Source organism: Chiloscyllium plagiosum, chromosome 30, assembly GCF_004010195.1.
Source record: "Chiloscyllium plagiosum isolate BGI_BamShark_2017 chromosome 30, ASM401019v2, whole genome shotgun sequence".
In the NCBI taxonomy this organism is placed as follows: Eukaryota; Metazoa; Chordata; class Chondrichthyes; order Orectolobiformes; family Hemiscylliidae; genus Chiloscyllium; species Chiloscyllium plagiosum.
In genome coordinates, this window is record NC_057739.1 from 41,292,781 (window position 1) to 41,316,459 (window position 23,679).

The 23,679-nt window shown below is 42.1% G+C and overlaps 1 protein-coding gene across 8 annotated transcripts in view; it reads left to right on the forward strand.

Moving 5' to 3' along the window:
* The window catches only part of gpsm1b (G protein signaling modulator 1b), a 222,873-nt gene that overhangs the window by 112,540 nt on the left and 86,654 nt on the right, over positions 1-23,679 (forward strand). For all 8 annotated transcript variants that reach the window (XM_043720509.1, XM_043720507.1, XM_043720510.1 and 5 more), the window contains 2 exons: positions 4,423-4,538; positions 17,810-17,965. In XM_043720509.1, the coding sequence (XP_043576444.1) occupies positions 4,423-4,538; positions 17,810-17,965 (272 nt within the window). The remainder of the gene's footprint in view (positions 1-4,422; positions 4,539-17,809; positions 17,966-23,679) is intronic.

The following is a 23,679-nucleotide window of genomic DNA, read 5'->3' on the forward strand; positions in this document are numbered from 1 at the left end:
TGTTGTGGTTCTGTTCGCCGTGCTGGAAGTTTTTGTTGCAAACGTTTCGTTCCCTGGCTAGGCGACATCATCAGTGCTTGGGAGCCTCCTGCGAAGCGCCTAGCCAGGGGACGAAACGTTTGCAACAAAAACTTCCAGCTCGGCGAACAGAACCACAACAACGAGCACCCGAGCTACAAATCTTCACACAAACTTTGAACTTACCATTAAGTGTATAAGTCCTGCTACGATTTTCTTTCCCAAAATGCAGCACTTCGCGTTTATCTGAATTAAACTCCATCTGCCACTCCTCAGCCGTTTGGCCTATCTGGTCAAGATCCTGTTGTAACCTGAGGTAACCTTGTTCGCTGTCCACTACATCTCCAATTTTGGTGTCATCTGCAAACTTACTAACTGTACCTCTTATGCTCGTGTCCAAATAATTTATGTAAATGACAAAAAGTAGAGCACCCAGCACTGATCCTTGTGGCACTCCACTGGTCACAGACCATCCCAGTCTGAAAAACAACCCTCCACCACCACCCTCTGTCTTCTACCTCTGAGCCAGTTCTGTATCCAAATGGCTAGTTCTCCCTGTGTTCTATGAGATCTAACCTTGCTAACCAGTCTCCCGTGGGGAACTTTGTTGAATGCCTTACTGAAGCCCATTTAGATCACATCATCACCGAAAGGCAAGGACTGAATAGGAATAGTCAACATGGCTTTGTGCGTGGGAAATCATGTCTCACAAACTTGATTGAGTTTTTGAAGTAATTGATAAATAAATGCAAAGGGAACAGAGATACATTTTCTTTTTACACTGTTCTGGACCAGACCAGACCCCTTCAAAAAAGATAGCCTATATCCTAACTTTTTGTTATTTTAAATGTAAATGCGAGGTGTTGTGTTCCAGTTGCAATTTGATTAGTCAAATTACTCAACGTTAAGCGAAACACAGTTTATTCAAATATTATAATTAATATATAAAAGAAAGAAGAACTTGGAATAACTTAACTTTATTGGAAAACTTGACATGATAAAAATGCAGTAACTATTACTAATGAACTGTTCCAAAATAGTAATAACCATGCAGATGACACCAAAATTGGAGGTGTAAAGAGACCTTGAGAGTGCAGGTTCATAGCTCCTTGAAAGTGGAGTCGCAGGTAGATAGGCTAATGAAAAAGGCATTTGGTATGCTTTCCTTTATTGGTCAGAGTATTGAGTACAGGAGTTAGGACGTCATGTTGCGGCTGTACAGGACATTGGTTAGGCCACTGTTGGAATATTGCGTGCAATTCTGGTCTCCTTCCTATCGGAAAGATGTTGTAAAACTTGAAAGGGTTCAGAAAAGATTTACAAGGATGTATGGATAGGATAAATAGGCAAAATCTTTTCCCTGGGGTTGGGGAGTCCAGAACTAGAGGGCATAGGTTTAGGGTGAGAGAGGAAAGATATAAAAGAGACCTACGGGGCAACTTTTTCACACTGAGGGTGGTACGTGTATGGAATGAGCTGCCAGAAGATGTGCTGGAGGCTGGTACAATTACAACATTTAAGAGGCATCTGGGTGGGTATATGAATAGGAAGGGTTTGGAGGGATATGGGCCGGGTGCTGGCAAGTGGTACCAGATTGGGTTGGGATATCTGGTTGGCATGGACGGGTTGGACCGAAGGGTCTGTTTCCATGCTGTATATCTCTATGACTCTATGATTAAATGCACTCTTGGCAAAAGGCAAATTCAGAAACAGATTGTCTCACATGCAGTTCTCCAATCTAGGAGTAAAGAACATCAATTCAGAAACAGAACTGAGACAGAGAGAGTAGCAACCGGGGGAGACTGACAGTTTTCAGCTGGGGTTGGAAGACAAACTAAAAATCCTGGGTCTGTGACAGCTTGACCACACCCACTCAGGCTGCTTCTATTGTTCCAGCTTTGTAAAAAAGAAACCCAGGGCTACACCAGATGTTTATCTTCTCATAGACTGCTCATCACCAGTCCTCCAATCTCTCTCTGAAAGAAACGATGACAAAACGCACCTCTTAAAAACATCGTATCGTCACAATACAGACTAAGTAAGACTGGAACACTGCCTGGAAGAGTTGGGGAGGGGAGCAAAGTCCATTTGAACTTTTCAAAGGCAATTGGGTGTATACCTGAAGAAGAGCAATTTGCAGATTTATGGGAGAAAAGCAGGGATGTGGAACTCACTTGGACTGCTTCTTCCAAGGGCTGGCAAATATCAAGATGCAGTGGAAATGCTCATCTGCTGTAAGATTCTCCGACTTGGTGGAAGATTGGGGAGCTGTGATCTGTTCATTAGTTTGGCAGCAGCAATTCTGGTGCTGAAACAGAATCTCTACAGTGTGGAAGCAGGCCATTTTGCCCAATGAATTCACACTAACCCTCCAAAGAGCATCCCACCCAGACCCACCCTCTCCCCATCCCTGCAACTCTGAATCTCCCAAGGCTAATCCATCTAGCCTGGACACTCTGGGCAATTTAGCACAGCCAGTCTACCTAACCTGCACATCTTTGGACTGTGGGAGGAAACTGGAGCACGCGGAGGAAATCCACACAGACTTGGGGATAATGTGCAAACTCTACACAGACAGTTGCCCAAGGCTGGAATCGAACTCTAGACCCTGGCACTCTGAGGCAGCAGTGTTAACCGCTGAGCCACTGTGCCACCCTAAACCCATTCCCTTTGCTCAGTTTCCCTGCAATTTTACACCTTTTATAGTTACCCAATTCCTGTTTAAATGTCACAATTGAGATGACATCCACCTCCATTTCAAACATAAATCAGACTACTATCATCTCCTTTCCAGTACTTTTGCATTAAATTTGTGTCATCTGGTTATCAAACCAAAAAGTGAACAATTTTCATGAAAGCCCCCACAGACCTGAGCTCATGCTGATTTTTCAACTATCTTTTCGGAAATATAAGAGAGTGGCTCAGCATTGGTGAGCTGTCTCCTTTCCTTCCTTCCCTCTGATGGAATAACCCAACTACCATCAGTGTCAGGAGAGTGATCAGGTCCTGTCCCTCAATCCCATTGTAGTAGGGAAGATTACACATTTTAATCTCTTTGCATTTCAGAAATGAGATGGAAGAACATGGATTCTCATGAATAAAAACCGAAAGAACTGCGGATGTTGTGAATCAGAAACAAAAACAGAAATTGCTGGAAAAGCTCAGCAGGTCTGGCAGCATCCGTGGAGAGAAATCAGAGTTAGTGCTTCGCGTCTGTTCTGAGGAAGGGTCACTTGACCCAAGACGTTAACTCTGATTTCTCTCCATAGATGCTGCCAAATCTGTTGAACCTTTCCACAGAGTCTTGAGAGTTTGAGACCATTTAAATTAAACACTCAAAATAGAACTTGAAATTTATGGGCCAGAATTAATGAAAACTGAAATTTATGCAAGATGATTTCAATTGTAAAGCATTTTAAATGTTCAGTTGAAAGTGCTTGAGTGAATCACAAATGCTGGACTGTTCATTAATCTAATGGTGGGCGGCACGGTGGCACAGTGGTTAGCACTGCTGTCTCACAGCGCCAGAGACCCGGGTTCAATTCCTGCCTCAGGCGACTGTCTGTGTGGAGTTTGCACATTTCACCCCGTGTCTGCGTAGGTTTCCTCCGGGTGCTCCGCTTTCCTCTCACTACCCAAAAATGTGCAGGTGAGGTGAATTGGCCATGCTAAATTGCCGTAGTGTTAGGTGAAGGGGTGAATGTAGGGGAATGGATCTGGGTGGGTTGCGCATTGGTGTGGACTTGTTGGGCTGAAGGGCCTGTTTCCACACTGTAAGTAATCTAATCTAATCTAAGTTTGGTGTAATAATGAGGGGCTAACATTGGGTTTCATTAGATGAATGGATGTATATTTGGTCTACATATGCTTTCCCCAGTGCTGATAACTGTTCATATATATTTTATGGTTCAAGACAATATAATAGCAGACTCTCTGAAAATGAAATTTGTCTGATTATTAAAAATCACACAACACCTGATGAAGAAGTGGCGCTCCGAAAACTAGTGTGCTTACAATTAAACCTGTTGGACTATAACCTGGTGTTGTGTGATTTTTAGCTTTGTACACCCCAGTCCAACACCGACATCTCCAAATCATGTCTGATTATTGTGATTGTTAGAATATTTTCTCTAGGGGGCGCTGCTGTTAAATGCTTTCAAACAAGTTACTTTTCAGATTTTAAAAAGTCACAGTCGTACTTTAAAATAAATATATTAACCGGTTATTGCAACACTTGTTTATAAATGCTCAATTTAAGATGATAGTTAGCAAATGGTAGAAAATATTTCACCATTGGCAAAGCTGAGAGTGATGCATAGGTTGTGAAATATCTGATGGATCAGATTCAAGTGTTTGAGAGATCAAGTCATAGTTGCTTTAACATTTTTCAATTATTTTTTTCAGCGTCTTTCAATAGCAAAAGAATTTGGGGATAAAGCAGCTGAGAGAAGAGCTTACAGTAACCTTGGGAACGCGCACATATTTTTGGGAAAATTTGACATGGCTGCTGAATATTACAAGTAAGATTTAATTGCTCTTGACAAACAAAGACCCTTGATCCTGATCTGCTCTTCAGTTAGATTGTGGCTGTATCTTAACTCTATCTGCCTTGTTTAGTTTCATAATCCGTAGAACCCTGATGAAAATCTACGTTTCCGTTTTGAAACGATCTGTTAAAAGGCAGTTTTTTTTGAGGGAAGGGTTCTGGATTTCCACCACTCTTTGTGTGAAAATGTACTATTATCCCTGTAAAGTCACCCAAGATTATGTCCTGTTGTTCTGGACTTACTCCACCCCGGCAGAGGAATTAGTTTTTCTTTCTTTGTTCCATTTTATATATCGCTGCTCAATCACCACCACGCTATCTTCAAAAGAAGGCAAACATAGTTTGTACGACCTGTCCTTGTAATTTATCCATTTTAACCTGATTTAATGGAACCAAATATTTTGAATTCGAAGGGAATTTTCAAGCAGAACAGTTTCTGGAACAGGAAGATTTTGAAATGGGTAATACCGTCAATTTTAACATGTGGGAAAAGCCCTTGTTGCTCGTAAGTGAGTACTGTAGTAGTAAACTGGTTGCATTTTTAAAGAGTTTGCAAAGTAACTAAACATCAAAGACAGCTAGCTCACAAGAACATGAGGGGCTCTCAGGCAACAATTGGTTTGACAGAGGAGGCTGAGGCTCTGTCAGAAATTTTGGAGGTTTTTGAAACTTTGCCTTGTTTGGGAACACTAAGCACTTTGGGGAAGGAATTCCACAGTGCCAAATAGTTGAAAGTCAACTCTTGATGGTCAAAAGGCAGGAGGTTGGAAGTTGCAGGAAAAAAACTGTGACAAGTCTTGTAAAAGTAGTCACACTCCCAATGCAAAGTTCAGTTATACAGGGCGTTGATAAGACCACATATGAAGTACTCTGTACCATATCGATCTCCTTATTTGAGGAAGGATGGAAATGTGTTGGAAACAGTTCAGAAGTGGGCTTACAAGACTAATAGCTGGGATTGGATTTAGTGGAATAACATTGCACAGCCTAGGATGATATCTGCTTCGGTTGAGAAAAGTGAGAGCTGACTTAATTGGGACATGGAAGATCCTGAGGGTGCGTGTGGAAAGGATGTTTCCTCACATAGAAGATTTTAGAACTTGGGGTCTCTTTTTTTTAAAAAATCAGGTGGTTACTCATTTAACGCAGAAAAGGACAACTTTTTTCTGAGTCTCCTAAGATTTAGAATTCTCTTCCTCAAATGTTGGTGGAAACAGAGTCCTTCAATCGGTAGATATATTCCTGATCAGCAAAAAGATAAAAGATTATTGGGAATAGATGGGAATGTGAGTAATGAGTCCTTCAACCTTATTGAATGGTGAACCAAACCGAGAGGCCGAATGGCCTATTCCTGCTCCTGGTTTGGATGTTCGTTTGGAGGTTTCAGAAAAGTAATTGTGTAAGTGGTTACCAAGCTATGCTTAGTTAAGGGTTGAGGAAGTTCAAGGGCTGGAAGTTAATTTCACTTGACAGTGGGATAAGCACATTAAGGCATTTGACCCATCATGTCTATGTGTGCTGTCTGGGAGCACTATCCAGTTTGATCACTCCCCTATTCCTTCTGCATTGCATTGCAACTTTTTCCAATTTAAGTGTTTATCCAATTCTTGAAAATTACTATTGAATCTGCTTTTGGCTTATGCCTTGCAGAACACACCAATTCACATTGTAATCTCACACCCTTCTACCTAGTTCCCTGGTCCTGCACAAGAAACTGTTTCTGTTTCCTCTTATGTAGTCTATCAAACTGATCATTGAAAGACAATGATCAAGCCTCCAGTCACTCTCCTCTGCTTAATTGCCAACTTTGATGGCCTCTCCAACCTGAAAAAGGCTTTCACATCCTTTCCAAAGTGCAGTGACCAGAATGGTTTTGTACAGGTTTAACATATTGTTCTATTTTTGTACTCTTGTGTTTCTTTGGATAAAGCCAAAAGTCCCACTTCCTTTGAAATGGGCTTCTTAACTCAACCTGCCATCATTAAGGATTTGCTTGCAAGTATCATTGTTTGAATAGAAGAGTGTATTGCTCACTGGAATTATGTCTGATTTGGAGGCAGCCTGGCATGCATGGCAGTTTCTCCAATGATTGAAGAGATAAAAGGATGGAAGGGGGAATGTGTTTTTGAAACTGAATTTAGGGATCATTGTTGATGGAATGGATATGGATGTTCAGGTTCACCTGGTTAGCCCTGCTGCCTCACAGCACCAGGGTCCCAGGTTCGATTCCAGCCTTGGGAGACTGTCTGTGTGGAGTTTGCACATTCCCTGGGCGCTCCGGTTTCCTCCCACAGTCCAAAGATGTGCAGGTTAGGTGAATTGGCCATGCTAAATTGCCCATAGTGTTAGGTGGATTAGATTAGATTAGGTTCCCTACAGTGTGGAAACAGGCCCTTCGGCCCAACAAGTCCACACCGACCCTCTGAAGAGTAACCCACCCAGACCCATTTCCTTCTGACTAGTGCACCTAACACCTACGGGCAATTTAGCATGGCTAATTCACCTGACCTGCACATCTTTGGACTGTGGGAGGAAACCGGAGCACCCGGAGGAAACTCAAGCAGACACAGGGAGAATGTGCAAACTCCACACAGAGAGTCACCCAAGGCTGGAATCAAACTTGGGACCCTGGTACTGTGAGGCAGCAGTGCTAACCACTGAGCTACCGTGCCACAAGAAATGTGGGATTATCCAATATTAAATGGTGGAGCAAAGCAGTCAAACAGCCTGGAAATATTTATAGATCAGGGCCTAAGAACAAATGGAACCATAGAATCCCTACAGTGTGAAAGCAGGCCATTTGGCCCATTGAATCCACAACGACCCTCCAAAAAGCATCTCACTCCCCTACCCAATCCCAATAATCTTGCATTTCCCATGGCTGTTCCAGCTCACTTGCACATCTAGTCTGGAAACTTTGGGCCAATTAGCATGACCAGTCTACCTCCCCTGCACATCTTTGGATTGTGCGAGAGGAAACCGGAGCACCCAGAGAAAACCCACACAGACGGGGAGAACATGCAAGTTCCACACAGTCACCCGAGGGCGGAATTGAACCTGGGTCTCTGGCACTTTGAGGCAGCAGTGCTAACCACTGAGCCACTCTGCCACCCCAAATAACGCCATCTGAACCATTGTGTTATTCTATTTTACCGATGATATTGATCTGAGAAGTCACTTATGTGGACATTGCACGTGCGGTTAGACCTCTTTATTAACAGAAGGAAGCCAACTTTATTGTAAGCACCTTTCATGCCCAGCAGATGCCTTGAAATCATTTTGAAGTGCGCAAACTGTCTAATGCAGGAATGCAGCAGCCAGTTTGTGCATTGTAAGCTCTCATAAATATTAATATGGTAATCTATTTTGTGATTTTAACTGAGGGACAGATGTTGGTCAGGGCACTGAGGCATTTCCCTGCTCTTTTTCAAATTTGCGCCACAAGATTTCTTGCATTCACCTGAGAGGAGGAACAGGGGCTGGGCTGTTACATCATATCTGAAAGGCTGCGTCTCAGAGCACTCGAGAATGCAGTGTTAAGTGTCAGCGGCTTGAGTCCTGAATTGAGATCTGAAGCTGTAACCTTATTCCCATATGATGACTTACTGAGCCATAATTTTACACTGTCAAATCTAGTGAAAGAATGATATGATTAGTGTGGCAAAATGAAGTTTTGCCTGTGAGAATTGTGGCCAAAAAGGTTACTGTTAGCCTTGCCATCTGACAAAGTTGTTTTCCTACACTGTCCTTCTCATCACAGATTGGGTCATTGCATTTTTGTTTTGCAGCTGAGTTTCAGGATTCAGTTTGCAGCCATTCATAATGCACTCATTTTTAAAAATATAATCCCCTCCAAGGCATTTGTAGTTGAGCTTCCTGGAGAATTTGCGAATGTCATATTCCTCTTTTCCCAACACAACAGCCCAATTCAAAGACAATCAGCCTGAAAATGATCCTATTGGATTGCCAAGTTTTCCAAGAATATTTTCAGTTTTAACTTGAAAACAAGTAGCTTTTTAGCTGCTAGCTCTAGTCATAAATTTCCAATTTCCCACAAGACATAAAACTGCAGCTGTTTCCCAGAACGTAGCCATGTGGGTTAATAACTGCATAATAATCATAAGGTCATTTAAACAGGCTCCTGTCTCTGTACTTCGAAAAGCAGTCATTGTGTTGGAATGAATAACGATAGGCAGCGGTTTTGAAACCGTGTGAGAATCGTTTTGGCACATGATTACCTCCAGAAGGAGAACATTTAATGTGTATCCTACCATTAAGATTCATTATTGTCATGAATGTTATTGTAGTTAAAACCTGCATTCTCACTATATGGATTCTGAAGTGTTACATCTTCATTGATGAGAATTCTTCATGTAAACCTGTGATAAATTCTTTTAGTGGTTTCTTAGATGTACTGTGTCACACTGTACAAAGAAAATCATGATGTTTGATTTGTGGTGACCACAGAACAATTCAATCTTTAGCATGCATGTTTTAATGATGGCTCTTTAAAACGGCTGCTTACTGGATGTATATCTTGAGTGATATTTGAATCACAAATTGCCAGTGGAGTTTGTCCCTGAATACACTGCTTGCATTTAACACATTCCTTATATTCCGGGCAAAGTCAGAAATCACACAACACCAGGTTTTTGTCCAACAGGTTTCTTTGAAATCACAAGCTTTTGGAGCGCTGCTCCTTCATCGGGTGAAGTTAACTTCACCCGATGAAGGAGCAGCGTTTCGAAAGCTTTTGATTTTCGAGAAGCCTGTTGGACTATAATCTGGTGTCATGTGACTTCTGACTTTGCCCACCCCAGTCCAACACCTGCACTTCCACGTCATAGCCTTATGTTATGAGTAATGTAACTGTACAGTTTCTTCAGGATTTAGTTTATTTATCCACATTTTACAATGGATGTACTCTGTACTCACTGCCCCTATACTTTGGCGAAGCTTGGAACCTCAGTACATGTTATGCAGTTGCAGTTTTAAGCAATGAACTGGTTTGTAATTGTGAAAGGCTGTGTGTGCCTTTGTTGAAGTGGTTTTCTCCTACTTTGAATTGAATCAATAGATATGCAGTGTTCTGAGGCAAGTGCAGCTCAACCTTTTAAATTACAGCTCTTAGAAATTGTGTTGTCTGGAAGTAACACCTATCTGAAATACTCACTTTGAAACTTGGCAGTTGTGAACTGGGAATCAACTCAGCATTAACTTAGCCCTAAGGCTGGAAGATTTGTCCTTTTTTTTTGCTGGAAAGGGTGGTATGATCTGCAACTCCTGTCAGATTATGTTTTTAATCTTATAGTCTTCTCAAAACATACTTTTCCAAGTGACATTATAATTTACCCTCCAACGTGAAGACAATTGATTTTGATTTCTGAATTATGCTGGTTCCCAAAGAGCAATCCCACCAGAAAAGCATGCATTCCTATAGCAACCAGCAGGTCTGCAGCATCTGTGGAGAGAAAATTAAGTTAATGCTTCAAGTCCAGTGACCCTTCATAACAATTTGAAACATTAGCTGTGCTTTCTTTTTCACAGAACTATTGAGTTTCTCCAGCAGTTTTGTTTTAGCTTCAGTTCTTTGTGTTTTATGTCAGTCTCATCCACCAGCTTTTAGATATGATGAAGCAGTGTTCAACCTGTACCATCCACTTCTCACAAACTGACCCGAGAAATGGTGATTCTGTGGTGTACATGTGTTAGGTGTATGAAGAAGAACCTTTTTTCGATTTCTCATTTGCCTTAAACCTGCACTGATCACATCCTTTGGATCTCTATTCGTAGTAATTACTCAAGACCAAACTTTTGATCAGCAGCAATGTCTGATTTTAAAATCCAATCAATTTCAGTGCTTTACTCAGCAAACATCATTGACAGTGAAATTACCTAGACCAGGTGCAACACTGTAATAAGGAACAGTCAGGAGAAGTTGTACAGATTAAGAAACATTGGACAAATTATGCCTTTCTCTTCAGAAACGAGGAAGTTGAAGAGTGAAAACAGAGATTTTCAAATGGTGGAATGGTTTGATAGAGTCAACACAATGGATATGTTCCCACTTGTGATCAGGTCCAGTTCTAGGCATACTGAATAAAAGATAGTCACGAGTAAATCACAAAAGGGAATTCAGAAGAAACACCTTTACCCAAAAAATAATTGGAAAATGAAACTTGTAATCAAAGTCAGCAGTTGAGGTGAATAGTTGATATGTACATCCAGCTGTTTGGATAGAAGATTGATGCCAATCAAGTCATGTTTTTGCGGTGTTAATTTGGGTAAAGTTTGATCTTTTTTGATAGTGCGAACAGACACCAAATTAAGAGGTTAAAATTCCCTGCCCAATTTAATTCCCAGTCCATTGAAGCAGTTGAGGCTATCTTGTTGAATGCTTTTAAGGCACAGATAGATTTTTGAACAGTAAAGGAATTAAGGATCATGGTGAGTAGGTGGGTAAGTGGAGGTGTGTCTAAGAAAAGATCAGCCGTGATCTTATTGATTGGAAGAGCAGTTATGAAAGGCCAGATGGCCTACTCTTGCACCTAGTTCTTATTTCATTGTGTCTTGAGGACAATGAGCTGTTGTTTAAAATGAGAGAAGAATGTGTATTCCAAGGAGCTTCGCAGTCAATAAGACACCTTTGACATGTACTTCCTGTTCAATTTTTAAGGCAATTTGCACACCTTTATATCTAGAAATAATCATGCATTACTGTGGCCAAATTAGCATTTGTGAAATCAGCTGTCATTTGATTTAGATAATGAAATGCAGACCAGAAAAGGAAAATGTTCAGATGAGAAGCAACTAATTTATATACAAGTTGTACGCCAGCAAATGCCTCCTAGTGAGAGATATAATTGATATCGGAGCTTGTCACTTGTATGTCATAGGTGGTATGTAAAAATGAGGCATATCTCCACGTATTATATTCAGACTTTAACCGATTTATGATACATCAGAATTAACCATAGTGTCATAGGAAATTAGGTACACAACCCCGGCTGAATTGCTAAGTGATGATTTGGATGGTTTGTTTGCAAGCAGAGCTTAATCTGTGTTCCATCATAAGTGATCAAAAACCAAGATCATGAGTTTTTTTTACCCTTCACAGTTGTGAGTCTGAGGAAAATCTCTTCCCTAGAGAATGCCAGAGCTGTGAAATATTTTGAAGGCAAAGTTGGATATATTTGTGACTGGCAAAGGAGTCAGTTGCTGTCATGGCTGATGGGCATTTCAACTCCACTTACCCACACACTCCCCGTAGCCCTTAATTCCTTGCGAGATCAAGAATTTATCAATCTCTGCCTTGAAATTTTTTAATGTCCTGGCCTCCATTGCAAGCCGTGGCAATGAATTCCACAGGCCCACCACTCTGTGGCTGAAGAAATGTCTTCTCATTTCTGTTCTATATTGATGCCCTCTAATTCTAAGGCTGTGCCCACTGCTCCTAGTCTCCCCAACTAATGGAAAAAACTTCCCAACGTCCACCCTTTCTAAGTTATGCATTATCTTGTAAGTTTCCGTTAGATCTCCCCTCAATCTTCTAAACTTTAATGAGTACAATCCCAGGATCCTCAGCCGTTCATCGTATGTTAGGCCTACCATTCCAGGGATCTTCCATGTGAATCTCCGCTGGACACGTTCCAGTGCCAGTATGTCCTTCCTGAAGTGTGGGCCCAAAATTGGACACAGTATTCTAAATGGGGCCTAACTAGAACTTTATTAAGTCTCAGAAACACATCACTCCTTTTATATTCCATCCCTCATGAGATAAATGACAACATTACATTTGCTTTCTTAATCACGGACTCAACCTGCAAGTTAACCTCGAGAGAATCCTGAACTAGCACTCCCAGATCCCTTTGTACATTGGCTTTATGAATTTTCTCACCGTTTAGAAAATAGTCCATGCCTGTATTCTTTTTTCCAAAGTGCAAGACCTTGCATTTGCTCACATTGAATTTTGTCAGCCATTTCCTGGACCACTCTCCTAAACTGACTAAATCTTTCTGCAACCTCCCCACCTCCTCAGTACTACCTGCCTGTCCACTTAACTTCGTATCATCAGCAAACTGCGCCAGAATACCCCCAGTCCCTTCATCCAGATCATTAATATGTAAAGTGAACAGCTGCTGCCCCAACCCTGAACCCTGCGAGACACCACTTGTCACCTACTGCCATTGCAAAAAAGAACCTTTTATCCCAACTCTCTGCCTTCTGTCAGACAGCCAATCCTCAATCCATGCCAGTAGCTTACCTCGAACGCCAAAGGCCCTCACTTTACTCAGCAGTCTCCTGTGAGGCCTTTTGGAAATCCAGATAGATAACATGCACTGGGTTTCCCTGGTCTGACCTAACAGGTTAGAACCAGAATTCTAACACATTTATCAGGCATGACCTCCCCTTACTAAATCCATGCTGACTTGTTCTAATCTGACCCTGCACTTCCAAGAATTTAGAAATTTCATCTTTAATGATGGATTCCAGAATTTTACCAACAACCGAGGTTAGGCTAGTCGGCCTATAATTTTCCGTCTTTTGTCTTGATCCTTTCTTGAACAAGGGGGTTACAACAGTGATTTTGCAATCATCTGGGATTTTCCCTGACTCCAGTGAATTTTGAAAGATCACAATGCTTCCACTATTTCCTAGCCACCTCCCTCAGACCTCGAGGATGTAGCCCATCAGGGCCAGGAGGTTTATCAATTTTAAGACCTTTTAGCTTTTCTAGCACTTTCTCTTTTGTAATGGCTACCATACTCAACTCTGCCCCCTGACTCTTCTTAATTGTTGGGATATTACTCGTGGCTTCCACATTGAAGTACTTAAGTTCTCCAGCTATTTCCTTATCTCCCAGCACTAGCCTTCCTGCATCAATTTGGAGCGGCCCAATGTCTACTTTTGCCTCTCATTTGTTTCTTATGTATTCAAAGAAACTTTTACTATCATTTCTAATATTATTGGCTAGCCTACCTTCATATTTGATCCCCTCCTTCCTTATTTCTCTCTTTATTATCCTCTGTTTGTTTTCCCAACCTTCTGATTTCCCAGTGCTCTTAGCCACTTTATGGGCTCTCTCTTTGTCTTTGACACATTTCATGACTTCCTTTGTCAGCCATGGCTATCTAACTGCCCCACCTGCACCCCAGATGATCTTTCTTTTCTTAGGGGGATGAACCTCTGTACTGTGTCCTCAATTATACCCAGAAACTCCTGTCATTGTTGCTCTACTGTCCTCTCAGCTAAGCTCTGCTTCCAGTCGATTTTTGTCAGTTCCTCTCTCATGCCCCTGCAATTACCTTTATTTAAAATTAGATTAGATTAGATTCCCTACAGTGTGGAAACAGGCCCTTCGGCCCAACAAGTCCACACTGACCCTCCGAAGAGCAACCCACCCAGACCATTCCCCTACATTTTACCCCTTCAGCTAACACTGTGGGCAATTTAGCATGGCCATTTCACCTAACCTGCACATTTTTGGACTGTGGGAGGAAACCGGAGCACCCGGAGGAAACCCACGCAGACACTGGGAGAATGTGCAAACTCCACACAGACAGTTGTCTGAGGCCGGAATTGAACCCAGGTCTCTGGTGCTGTGAGGCAGCAGTGCTAACCACTGTAACATTATTACATCCAATTTTGCCTTCTCTCTTTCAAACTGCAGACTGAACTCTACCATATTGTGATTGCTGTCTCCTAAGTGTTCCCTTACTTTAACATCTTTTATAGAGTCTGGCTCATTACATAGCACTAAGTCCAGAATAGACTGCTCCCTTGTGGGGTCCAACACAAGCTGTTCCAAAAAGCCATCCTGTAAGCATTCCATGAATTCCCTTTCTTTGGATCTACTGGCAACATTATTCACCCAGTCTACCTGCATATTGAAGTTCCCCATGATCACTGTGACCTTGCCTTTCTGATATGCTCTATCTATTTCCTGGTACATCTTGTGCCGCTAGTCCTGACCACTGCTGGGCGGTCTGTACATAACTCCCTTTGTGGTTCTTCAACTCCACCCACCCAGACTCCACATCATCTAACACTATGTCATTCAATGCCATAGATTTAATTTTATTCTTAACTAATAAGGCACCCCTACCCCCTCTGCTCACCTCCCTGTCTTTTCGATAAGTTGTAAATCCTTGGATGTTTAACTGCCAGTCCTGAACCCCCTGCAACCACGTCTATGTGATGCCCACAAATCATTCACGATGATTTGTGCCTTTAATTCAGCTACTTTGTTACAAATGCTACAAGGATTCAGGTAAAGCACCTTAATGCTAATTTTCTTACCCTCATGATTTCCAACATCTCTAGTAATATGTCCTAAGTTATTCTTCGTTTTTGCTTCATTCCTAATCTTCCTTGAACTTAAACCCTGCACACATGATAACCTGCTCTTATCTTTCGACTTGACTCCATACTCTTTCTCACTTTCCCTTTCCCTTCCCCGTGACTCTCAAGTTTAACGGCTTAGTGACTCCCCTATTTATCCTTTTCACTAGAACACTGGTTTTAGATTGGTTCAAGTGGAGACTGTCCCATTGGTACAGATCCCTCCCCCTCCAGTTCCAAAACTGATGCCACTTCTAAATCCAATATCAGCTGTCACCTTCAGAAATGGAGGATCAAGCTGAAGGGATTGACCTGTGCTTGGACAAATGTGCTTGACTTTACAGAAACATGCATCACCCATCTCCTGTGAAGGACTGGGGTATTTGTCCATGTGGCATTCCTCAAGATGCTATAGTTTCCTCCCACAGTCCAAATATGTACTGGTTAGGTGATTGGCCATGCTAAAATGTTCAGGGATGTGCAGGCTGGATGGGTCAGCCACAGGAAATGCATGGATAGAGGTGTGGGTCTGGGTGGGATGCTTTTTGAGAGCCAAAGTTGGCTAGATGGGCTGAATGGCCTGCTTCCATACTGTAGGGGTTCTGTTATATTGTTTTCATTCATAAAGTGGAATTCCAACTTCATCCAACATTGCCATCAAGAATGGACTTGTCATTGGCTGCCTCCAGAAGTTTGGTTCACTTCTTTAAAAATACACACTGGAATTCAATTCCAAAATGTTTGGTTGGCATCAGAAATTAGGCTTAATTAAATGTGCAACCCACAGTTGCATTGAAGTCAAGTGATAACATTTTTGTTCCCTTTTCTGCGCATCACCCTTTTTACTGTAGATAAATGCATTTTCAGAACTAGTTATTTAAAAAGCTTAGAAAAGAGCAAAGATGGTCATTGAACACAGCAGCAAGGAGGGGGTGGGGGAAGTTATGGTGGGTGTCATGGGATTGTAATTGAACTGTAATGCAGAGGCCCAGAGTAATGCTCCAGGGACGATGGTTTCAAATTCCTCCATGGCAGCTGGTGGAATATAAATCCCATTTATAAATCTGAGGTGTGAGCAATTTTCTGCAATGGTGCCATCTGTTGTTGTAAAAGCCCACTGGTTCATTCATGCTCTTTAGGGAAGGAAATTTGCAATCCTTGCTCAGTCTGGCCTACACATGACTCCAATGGTGCTGGAAAAGCACAGCAGGTCAGGCAGCATCCGAGGAGCAGGAAAATCAATGTTTCGGACAAAAGCCCTTCATCAGGAATGAGGCTGGGAGCCTCAGAGGTGGAGAGATAAATGGGAGGGGGTGGGGCTAGGAGGAAGGTAGCTGAGAGTGAGATAAGTGGATGGAGGTGGGGTTAATGGTGTTAGATCAGAGGGGAGGGTGGTGTGGATAGGTGGGGAGGAAGATTGACAGGTGGGCAGGTCTTGAGGTAAGTGCTGAGCTGGAAGCTGGGAACTGGGGTAAGGTGGGGTGGTGGCGGGGAGGGGAATGAGGAAACTGGTGAAATCCACGTTGATGCCATGGGGTTGGAGAGTCCCGAGGCGGAAAATGAGGCGTTCTTCCTCCAGGTGTTGGGTGGTTATGGAGAGGCAATGGAGGCGGACCAGGAGCAGCATGTCCTTGGCGGAATGGGAGGGGGAGTTGAAGTCTTCTGCCATGGGGTGGTGAGCTTGGTTGACTTTTTGGCATAAGTTCCCAAGTGTATTGTGGGATCATTTGTCAAATTTTAACACTGACAACATAAGTAGGTGTTAATCTCAATGTCCAAAAGTTAGCTCAGAGTCGCAGATTTTAAGAAGGTTATTCAAGTTGAAGAAAGAGCCAGGTGTGGGGAGACTGCAGAAATACAATGAAGAGAATTCCTGAGATGGGGCCTAACATGCTGGTGGAGGTTCTGGTCAAAAGGGAGCATCGAGAATCATGGAAGGACAAGTATCTGAGTCAAGAATGCATACATTTTGTCAGGTGGGGGGGCTTATGCATCCAATCTGTCACTGGTTTATGGAGATGTTTGCTCTTGGGAGATCTTGCTCTCAATTGGAAGCATCAATTTGACACCTACACCAACATACTTTTGAATATATCCGCTAGATCACTGCACAGACGTCTCTGTTCCAGTTGCAGATGCCCCATTTGTTCAGCCTTTCCTGATGCTTGTGCATTGAGGGTCAGTTAGCTCAGTGTCTGGACAACTGGTTTGCAATACAGTGTGGGTTCAATTACTAAAGCGGCTGAGGTTACCATCAAGGAATCTCTGTCTCAACTTCTCCCCTCACTTGAAGTGTGGTGACCCTTGCGTTAAACCACTGCCTGTCATCTCTTTCTAATCAGGGAACAGCCCTACCATCTGGTAAGACTATGGTGACTTTACTTTTAACTGGTAACACTGAGAGAGGATTGACAGCAGGTTGGTGACTTGCCTGAGCAGTGATGGTAGGAGAGAGAATGAACAGAACCAGGGATCAATGAAGTTTAATGTAAATGTTTCCATCTGACTTAAAAACTGCTTCAATAGAAAAGCAAATGATTGTGAACCTAAACTAGAAACAGATATTACTTGAAAAATCTAGATTGTCTTGCAGCATGTGTGGAGAGCGAATTGGGATTAATGTTTCAAGTTGTTGACCAATCAAGTGATTGTTGCTCAATTTTGGCTTAGAAATAATTTTAGAAAGGATTTTTTTTTTCAAAAAACCAAAACTGGTTTTCTTGCTTTCAAAAAAATTGCCTTTTAGGATGTAAATGTTACTGGTATTTGTTGCCAATCCTGCATTATCCTTAAGAAAACGGCAATGAGCTGTTGTCTCAAATGACTGCAGTCCCTCTTGATGTCTACGTATCGGGGACCATTTGTATTACTTTGTCAGCTGAAGATATCCTTCCATTTCTGCAGGAAAACACTTCAGATATCCAGACAGCTGAAGGACCAAGCAGTTGAAGCTCAGACCTGTTACAGCCTTGGTAACACTTACACACTGCTGCAGGACTACGAGAAAGCTATTGACTACCACCTTAAACATCTCTCGATTGCTCAAGAACTTAATGACAGGTAGAGGTTTGTTTTTAAAATTTGCTTTTGTTCCAGCGAGCTGCTAATGGCTGTTGTTTCATTTCATGTAATACATTTTGTCATTGTCGTTGGTCTCCATAATCTGTGGAAATGTTATTTCAGTGTGAGAGCAATCGATACAATGAACAAATTTCCAAGGACGGGAGCTCACCAAAGTGGGCATCGGTAAACCAGACTGGGTCACATGCTGAAATTTTGGTTCACAAACACTGAAACAGCAAAAGCTGATCCTTACTCTTTCCATACACCCCGCCCCCCCAAAAAAACCCCAGAGTTCTGATGAAGAGCCATCTAGACTCAAAATGTTAACTTACTGTCTCTCCACAGATGCTGCCTGATCCACCGTGATCTCCAGCATTTTTGTTTTGTTTTCAGTACAGATTCCAGCATTTGCAGTAATTTGCATCTACATTGTTATTACTATTGTGCTGTTGTCTCACGTCACATCAGCTTGAAATACATGCTATTCATGTCAAAGTGCTTGCTGAAGGATGGTTTTTGTGGCTTATCTGCCCACACTTTTTTTTTTGGTTTCTGAGTTTGAGTGATATCTCCAGTTGTAGTTCGCCTCAGTCAATGAATCTTCTTTGAAGACGTGGAAATTTCCTTGTTCCATCAGATTGGACTAAATTGTATTTGTCAGATATCACTAGACTTTATAGATGAAAGAAAAATCTGTGTTACTCCTTCAGTCACTTGAAATTCATCTTAGAACTGGAAAGCATGATGGATTGTCTCTGTTGTTCTGAAAGTAGGGCATCTAAGTCTTCCTTAACTGGCTGATCCTTCCTGTTAATTGTCACTGAGTATCACAGGCTCTAAGGTTTGCTTTCTTCTCCAAAATATTAAATTGAACACCACAAGGCTCAATGTTCTGAAATAAATCAACTGGCAAGTGACAGCTGAGTTAGCAAGTTAGCTACTTTCGCTGTGTCCTTGGCTTTGGATAAAAAGGAGAAAGTGAGGACTGCAGATGCTGGAGAGTCAGCATCGAAGAGTGTGGCACTGGAGAAAGCACAGCAGGTCATGCAGTAACCGAGGAGCAGGAGAGTTGAGAGTAAAGGGCTTATGCCCAAAACGTCAACTCTCCAGCTCCTCGGAAGATGCCTGACTGACTGTGCTTTCTCTAGCGCCATACCTTTTGACTTTGGATAAAAAGGGCAGACTCTGCTCAATGATGAATAGCAAAATCGCTGTGAGTGAGTGTAAAACCATATCTCGGTTTTGCCATTCAGTTTTGGAGCACTGTTGAAACTTTCCCGTGACGAGAGAAGGTTGATGCCTGAAAAGAAGCCCTTCAATTTCTTCCTCCTTCTAACTTGTCCATCTGGTCCTCTGGCCAGATGTCTTCACTGAGTCATGAGTCACATAGCAACATAATTCAGTTCACTGTGACAGGTAATCAAGAAATTAACAATTATCTGCTATCTTCTTTTTATTGGACGGTCTGGTTTATGATACAGACATGGATTGTATCTATGTTGACAGGCTTGACAAGGGATGCAGAAAATGTTAGGAACGGATGACATTTGTGGGCATCTGGACAGAAAACTGGTTGAGAACTCAGCACTATGGAGTTTTAATTAAAATTTAACTTAATTTCTATAACTCATCTCATCTCCTGTTTCTGCATGGATTTGGTTTCTAGTCAACAGACATATCAATATAATTTGAATAGATTCTAAACCAGATTCCAACTACACCCATGAGCAATTTTTCTTTTTGTAAAGGCAGGGTTCGGGTGGGTAGTGCATGATTCCAGACTGAGTGGAGGAAGCTGGATCAAACTTAATTTTTTGTGCATTGCATCCAGTTTATAACATTTCTCCTCGTAGCCTGTTGGAGCATTCCATATCCTATTGGGAGACCTGAATCTGTTTGCCTTCATACAAACATACCAATTATAAGCAAGCGCAGGCCTTTCAGTCCTTTGAAACTTCTCAGCCATTCAACAAGACCAAGGCTGATTTGATAATGGCCTCTGCTCTACGTTACACCTATCCCCCAATAACTTTTGACTCCTTTATCAAGAATCTATTCAATTCTGCCTTGAAAGTATTCCTCAACATCACTGTTCTCTTGGGAAGTGTGTTACACAGATTCAGGCCCCTCTGAGAAATTTCTTTTCCCTTATTTCTGTCTATAACGAGAGACCCATGATTTTTGAAGTCCAAGCCTAGTCTGTTCCACAAATGATTCATCGCTTCCTCATCCATCCTGTCAACTCCCCTCTTGCACTCACATATTACCTGTATTCTGCTCAGTGATGAGTAGAAGACCTCTCAGAAGTTTGGAGCTGGTGTCAAAACCTCAGCCACCCCATAATGAGGGAGGTGCACTTGTGCATATATTACTGACTTGAATTGTTTGATATATTACCCAAACCTTGAAATGTTGATTATCATCATAAGATGCTGGTGTTTGGAAAAGAAGCAGAGATGGGCATATAAGGGGAACAATTTTGTGCTTAAATTAAAGGAGTGACTTGTAAATGTTGCCAGTGTAGAACCTTGAACAGTATTCACACACTTCAGTTTCTTTTCCTTTTCCAAATATCACTGAATATGCTGAGAAGATTCTTGCTTTCCTCAAGATTTCTGCATAAGTGCTATCTGCAACCTTTTCAACTTGGGTTTGTTAAGGATAATGGAATTAATCCTACGGCATGGGGTGCATGCATGTTGAATTATTTGTCATCAATAAACGTATCAAGAAGTGACAAGCGTGGTAATGAAGCTCACTTGGAAATTCAATGCCCTTTCCGTTGACAGAAATGTTGCATAATTAAGAAGGCTGACTAATAAGTCAATGCCGATTAGAAATTTCCTAGCTTAGCAGCATGGTAGGTCATTTACAGATGAGGCAACTGCTATTAGTCAAACAGACAATTTGTTGCACCAAGCATTTTACTATTGCCTTGGAAAAAGCTCTTTATCATCAGCATTTAACTGTATCGTTTGTGATTTCAGTTGATCAGTAATCTGTTAAAAGTTTTTTTAATGCGTTCAGGAAATGGGTATCTTGGGTAATTTATTGCCCCCATCTCTAATTACCCTTGAAGAGTGTGGTGAGTTGCCCTCTAGAACCACTGTGTCTACATGAGTTCCAGGAATTTGACCCAACAGTGATGAAGGAATAATGACATAGTTCAAGATGAGAGTGTTAGGTAACTCGGAAGAAGGAACGAAGATCTCGGTAGTCCCAACTGCTCTTGTTCTCCTACATGGAAGCATTTTCAGATTTGAACTGTGCAGACCAAGAAGCTTTCGTGTATCACTCCACTACAGCTTGTAGATGATGTGCACTGTAGACATGGTGTGCTAGTGGTGGACTGTGTGAATACTGAACATGTAGATGCGGTGCCAATTGTTTGAGCTGCTTTGTCCTGGATGGTGTCAAAGCTGCACTGAGGTAGCCAGGTGAGGATTATCATACTCCTGATGTCTTCATTGTGGACAGTGAGAAGTCTTCGGGGGAGTTGATTCTTGCCAATGCAATGGCTAAACTGGTGGTTTTGCTAATTTATGCTGATGAACCAACGTCAATTGAAGATAATATTTAAATAAGAGCCAGGAAACTTGTTCTTTGCAACAGAACACATTGGGTACGTGACTGCACAGAAGGAGCATGAATAGGCCATTCAGCCCCTTGAGTCTGCTCTGCTATTCAGTCAGTTCATTGATCAGATCGTGGCTTCACTTCCAATTTCCTGTGTGCCTTCCACTCCCCAGAATAGCTGTTGACCTGTCAGTCAAAATATGTCAAATGCAGCCTCAAAAGCTTCAGTGACTTGGCCCCAGTACGCACTGTGGGGCAAACTTCCAAATATTCATGGTCCTCTGAGAGCCCATGTTTCTACTCATGGCAGTGTTAAATGAGAAACCTCTTATTTTGCAGCTGTGATCTCAGTTCTAGATATCCCTCCCATGAGGGGAAATGTCCTCTTGGTATCTAACTTGTTAAGCCTCTGGGGATCTTTTATATTTCAATAAGGTCACCTCTTGTTCTTCAAAACTCCAATGGCTATATGCCCAACCTGCTGAACCAAATGGCCGCACCAATGCTCTGTGCATACTTGGTGATATCTCCCTAGTTTTTTACTCTATTGTTCCACAGTCACGATCAACATGCATACTTATAATTGTGCAAACTAGGAGCAGTAGGAGGCCATTCAGTCCTTCAAACCTGTTCTGTCATTCAATCAGATCCTAGCTGATCTGTTTTGTGTTACAAATTCCACATTCTCATGTAGTCCTGATGGACTCTAAGTCTGGACCGATCACAAGAGTTAAGACCTTTTCCACCTCCACCTTGTCAAGACAGTTCAGGATCTTGTACACTTGAACCAAGTCACTCCACACTCTTCCAAACTCCAGTGGACAGAAAAATAGAGTCTTTCCAACCTTTCTTCATTAGAAACCTGCTCATTCCAGGTATCAATCCAGTAAAGTTCATCCGAACTGTCTCCCAGTACACTTGCATCCTTCCATAAGTAGGGAGGTTAAAACTAAACACGGTATTCAAGTTGTTGTCTTACCAATGCTCTGTAGAACTGACACATCACATACTGACTTGTATGTTCAGTTCCTCTTGTAATAAAGGGGAACATCCCATTAGCCTTCTTAAATATTTGCTATACCTCAAAGCTGACTGCTACACAGACTTCACCCAATACCATCTTCTTTCAAGAGATAGCGTGAAAAGTTTATTTCCTTCGATTAAACAGGATTGCAAGGCACATAGTCTAATGGAGAATTTAATATATTTTTTAGCATTTACCTTGAGTTTGACATTTTCACGGTCCATATGGTTCATGTCCTGTGTGATATTATTTTGATCCAGATGTACCTGTCCATATCCTGTTCTGAATGCAATATTTATGAAGACAAAATGGGGACGGCAGATGCTGGAGATCAGAGTCAAGAGTGTGGCGCTGGGAAAGCACAGCAGGCCGGATAACATCCGAGGAGCAGGAGAATCGACGTATCGGGCATAAGCCCTTCATCAGGGAATGTCGACTCTCTTGCTCCTCAGATGCTGTCTGGTCTGCTGTGCTTTTCCAACGCCACACTCTTGACTTAGATATTTATGAGTTTGTCTTAGAGTCATAGAGATGTACAGCATGGAACAGACCCTTCGGTCCAATCCGTCCTCGGGCATAAGCCCTTCATCAGGGAATGTCGACTCTCTTGCTCCTCAGATGCTGTCTGGTCTGCTGTGCTTTTCCAACACCACACTCTTGATTTCGATATTTATGAGTTTGTTTTAGAGTCATAGAGATGTACAGCATGGAACAGACCCTTCGGTCCAACCCGTCCATGCCGACCAGATAACCCAACCCACTCTAGTCCCAGCACCCAGCCCATATCCATCCAAACCCTTCCTATTCATATACCCATTCAAACGCCTTTTAAATGTCGCAATTGTACCAGCCTCCACCACTTCTTCTGGCTGCTCATTCTATATATGTACCACCCTCTGTGTGAAAATATTGCCCCTTAGGTCTTTTTTATATCTTTTCCCTCTCACCCTAAACCAATGCCCTCTAGTTCTGGACTCCCCGACTCCAGGAAAAAGGCTTTGTCTATTTATCCTATCCACGCCCCTCATGATTTTGTAAACCTCTATAACATCATCCCTCAACCTCCGATGCTCCAGGGAAAACAACCCCAGCCTGTTCAGCCTCTCCCTAT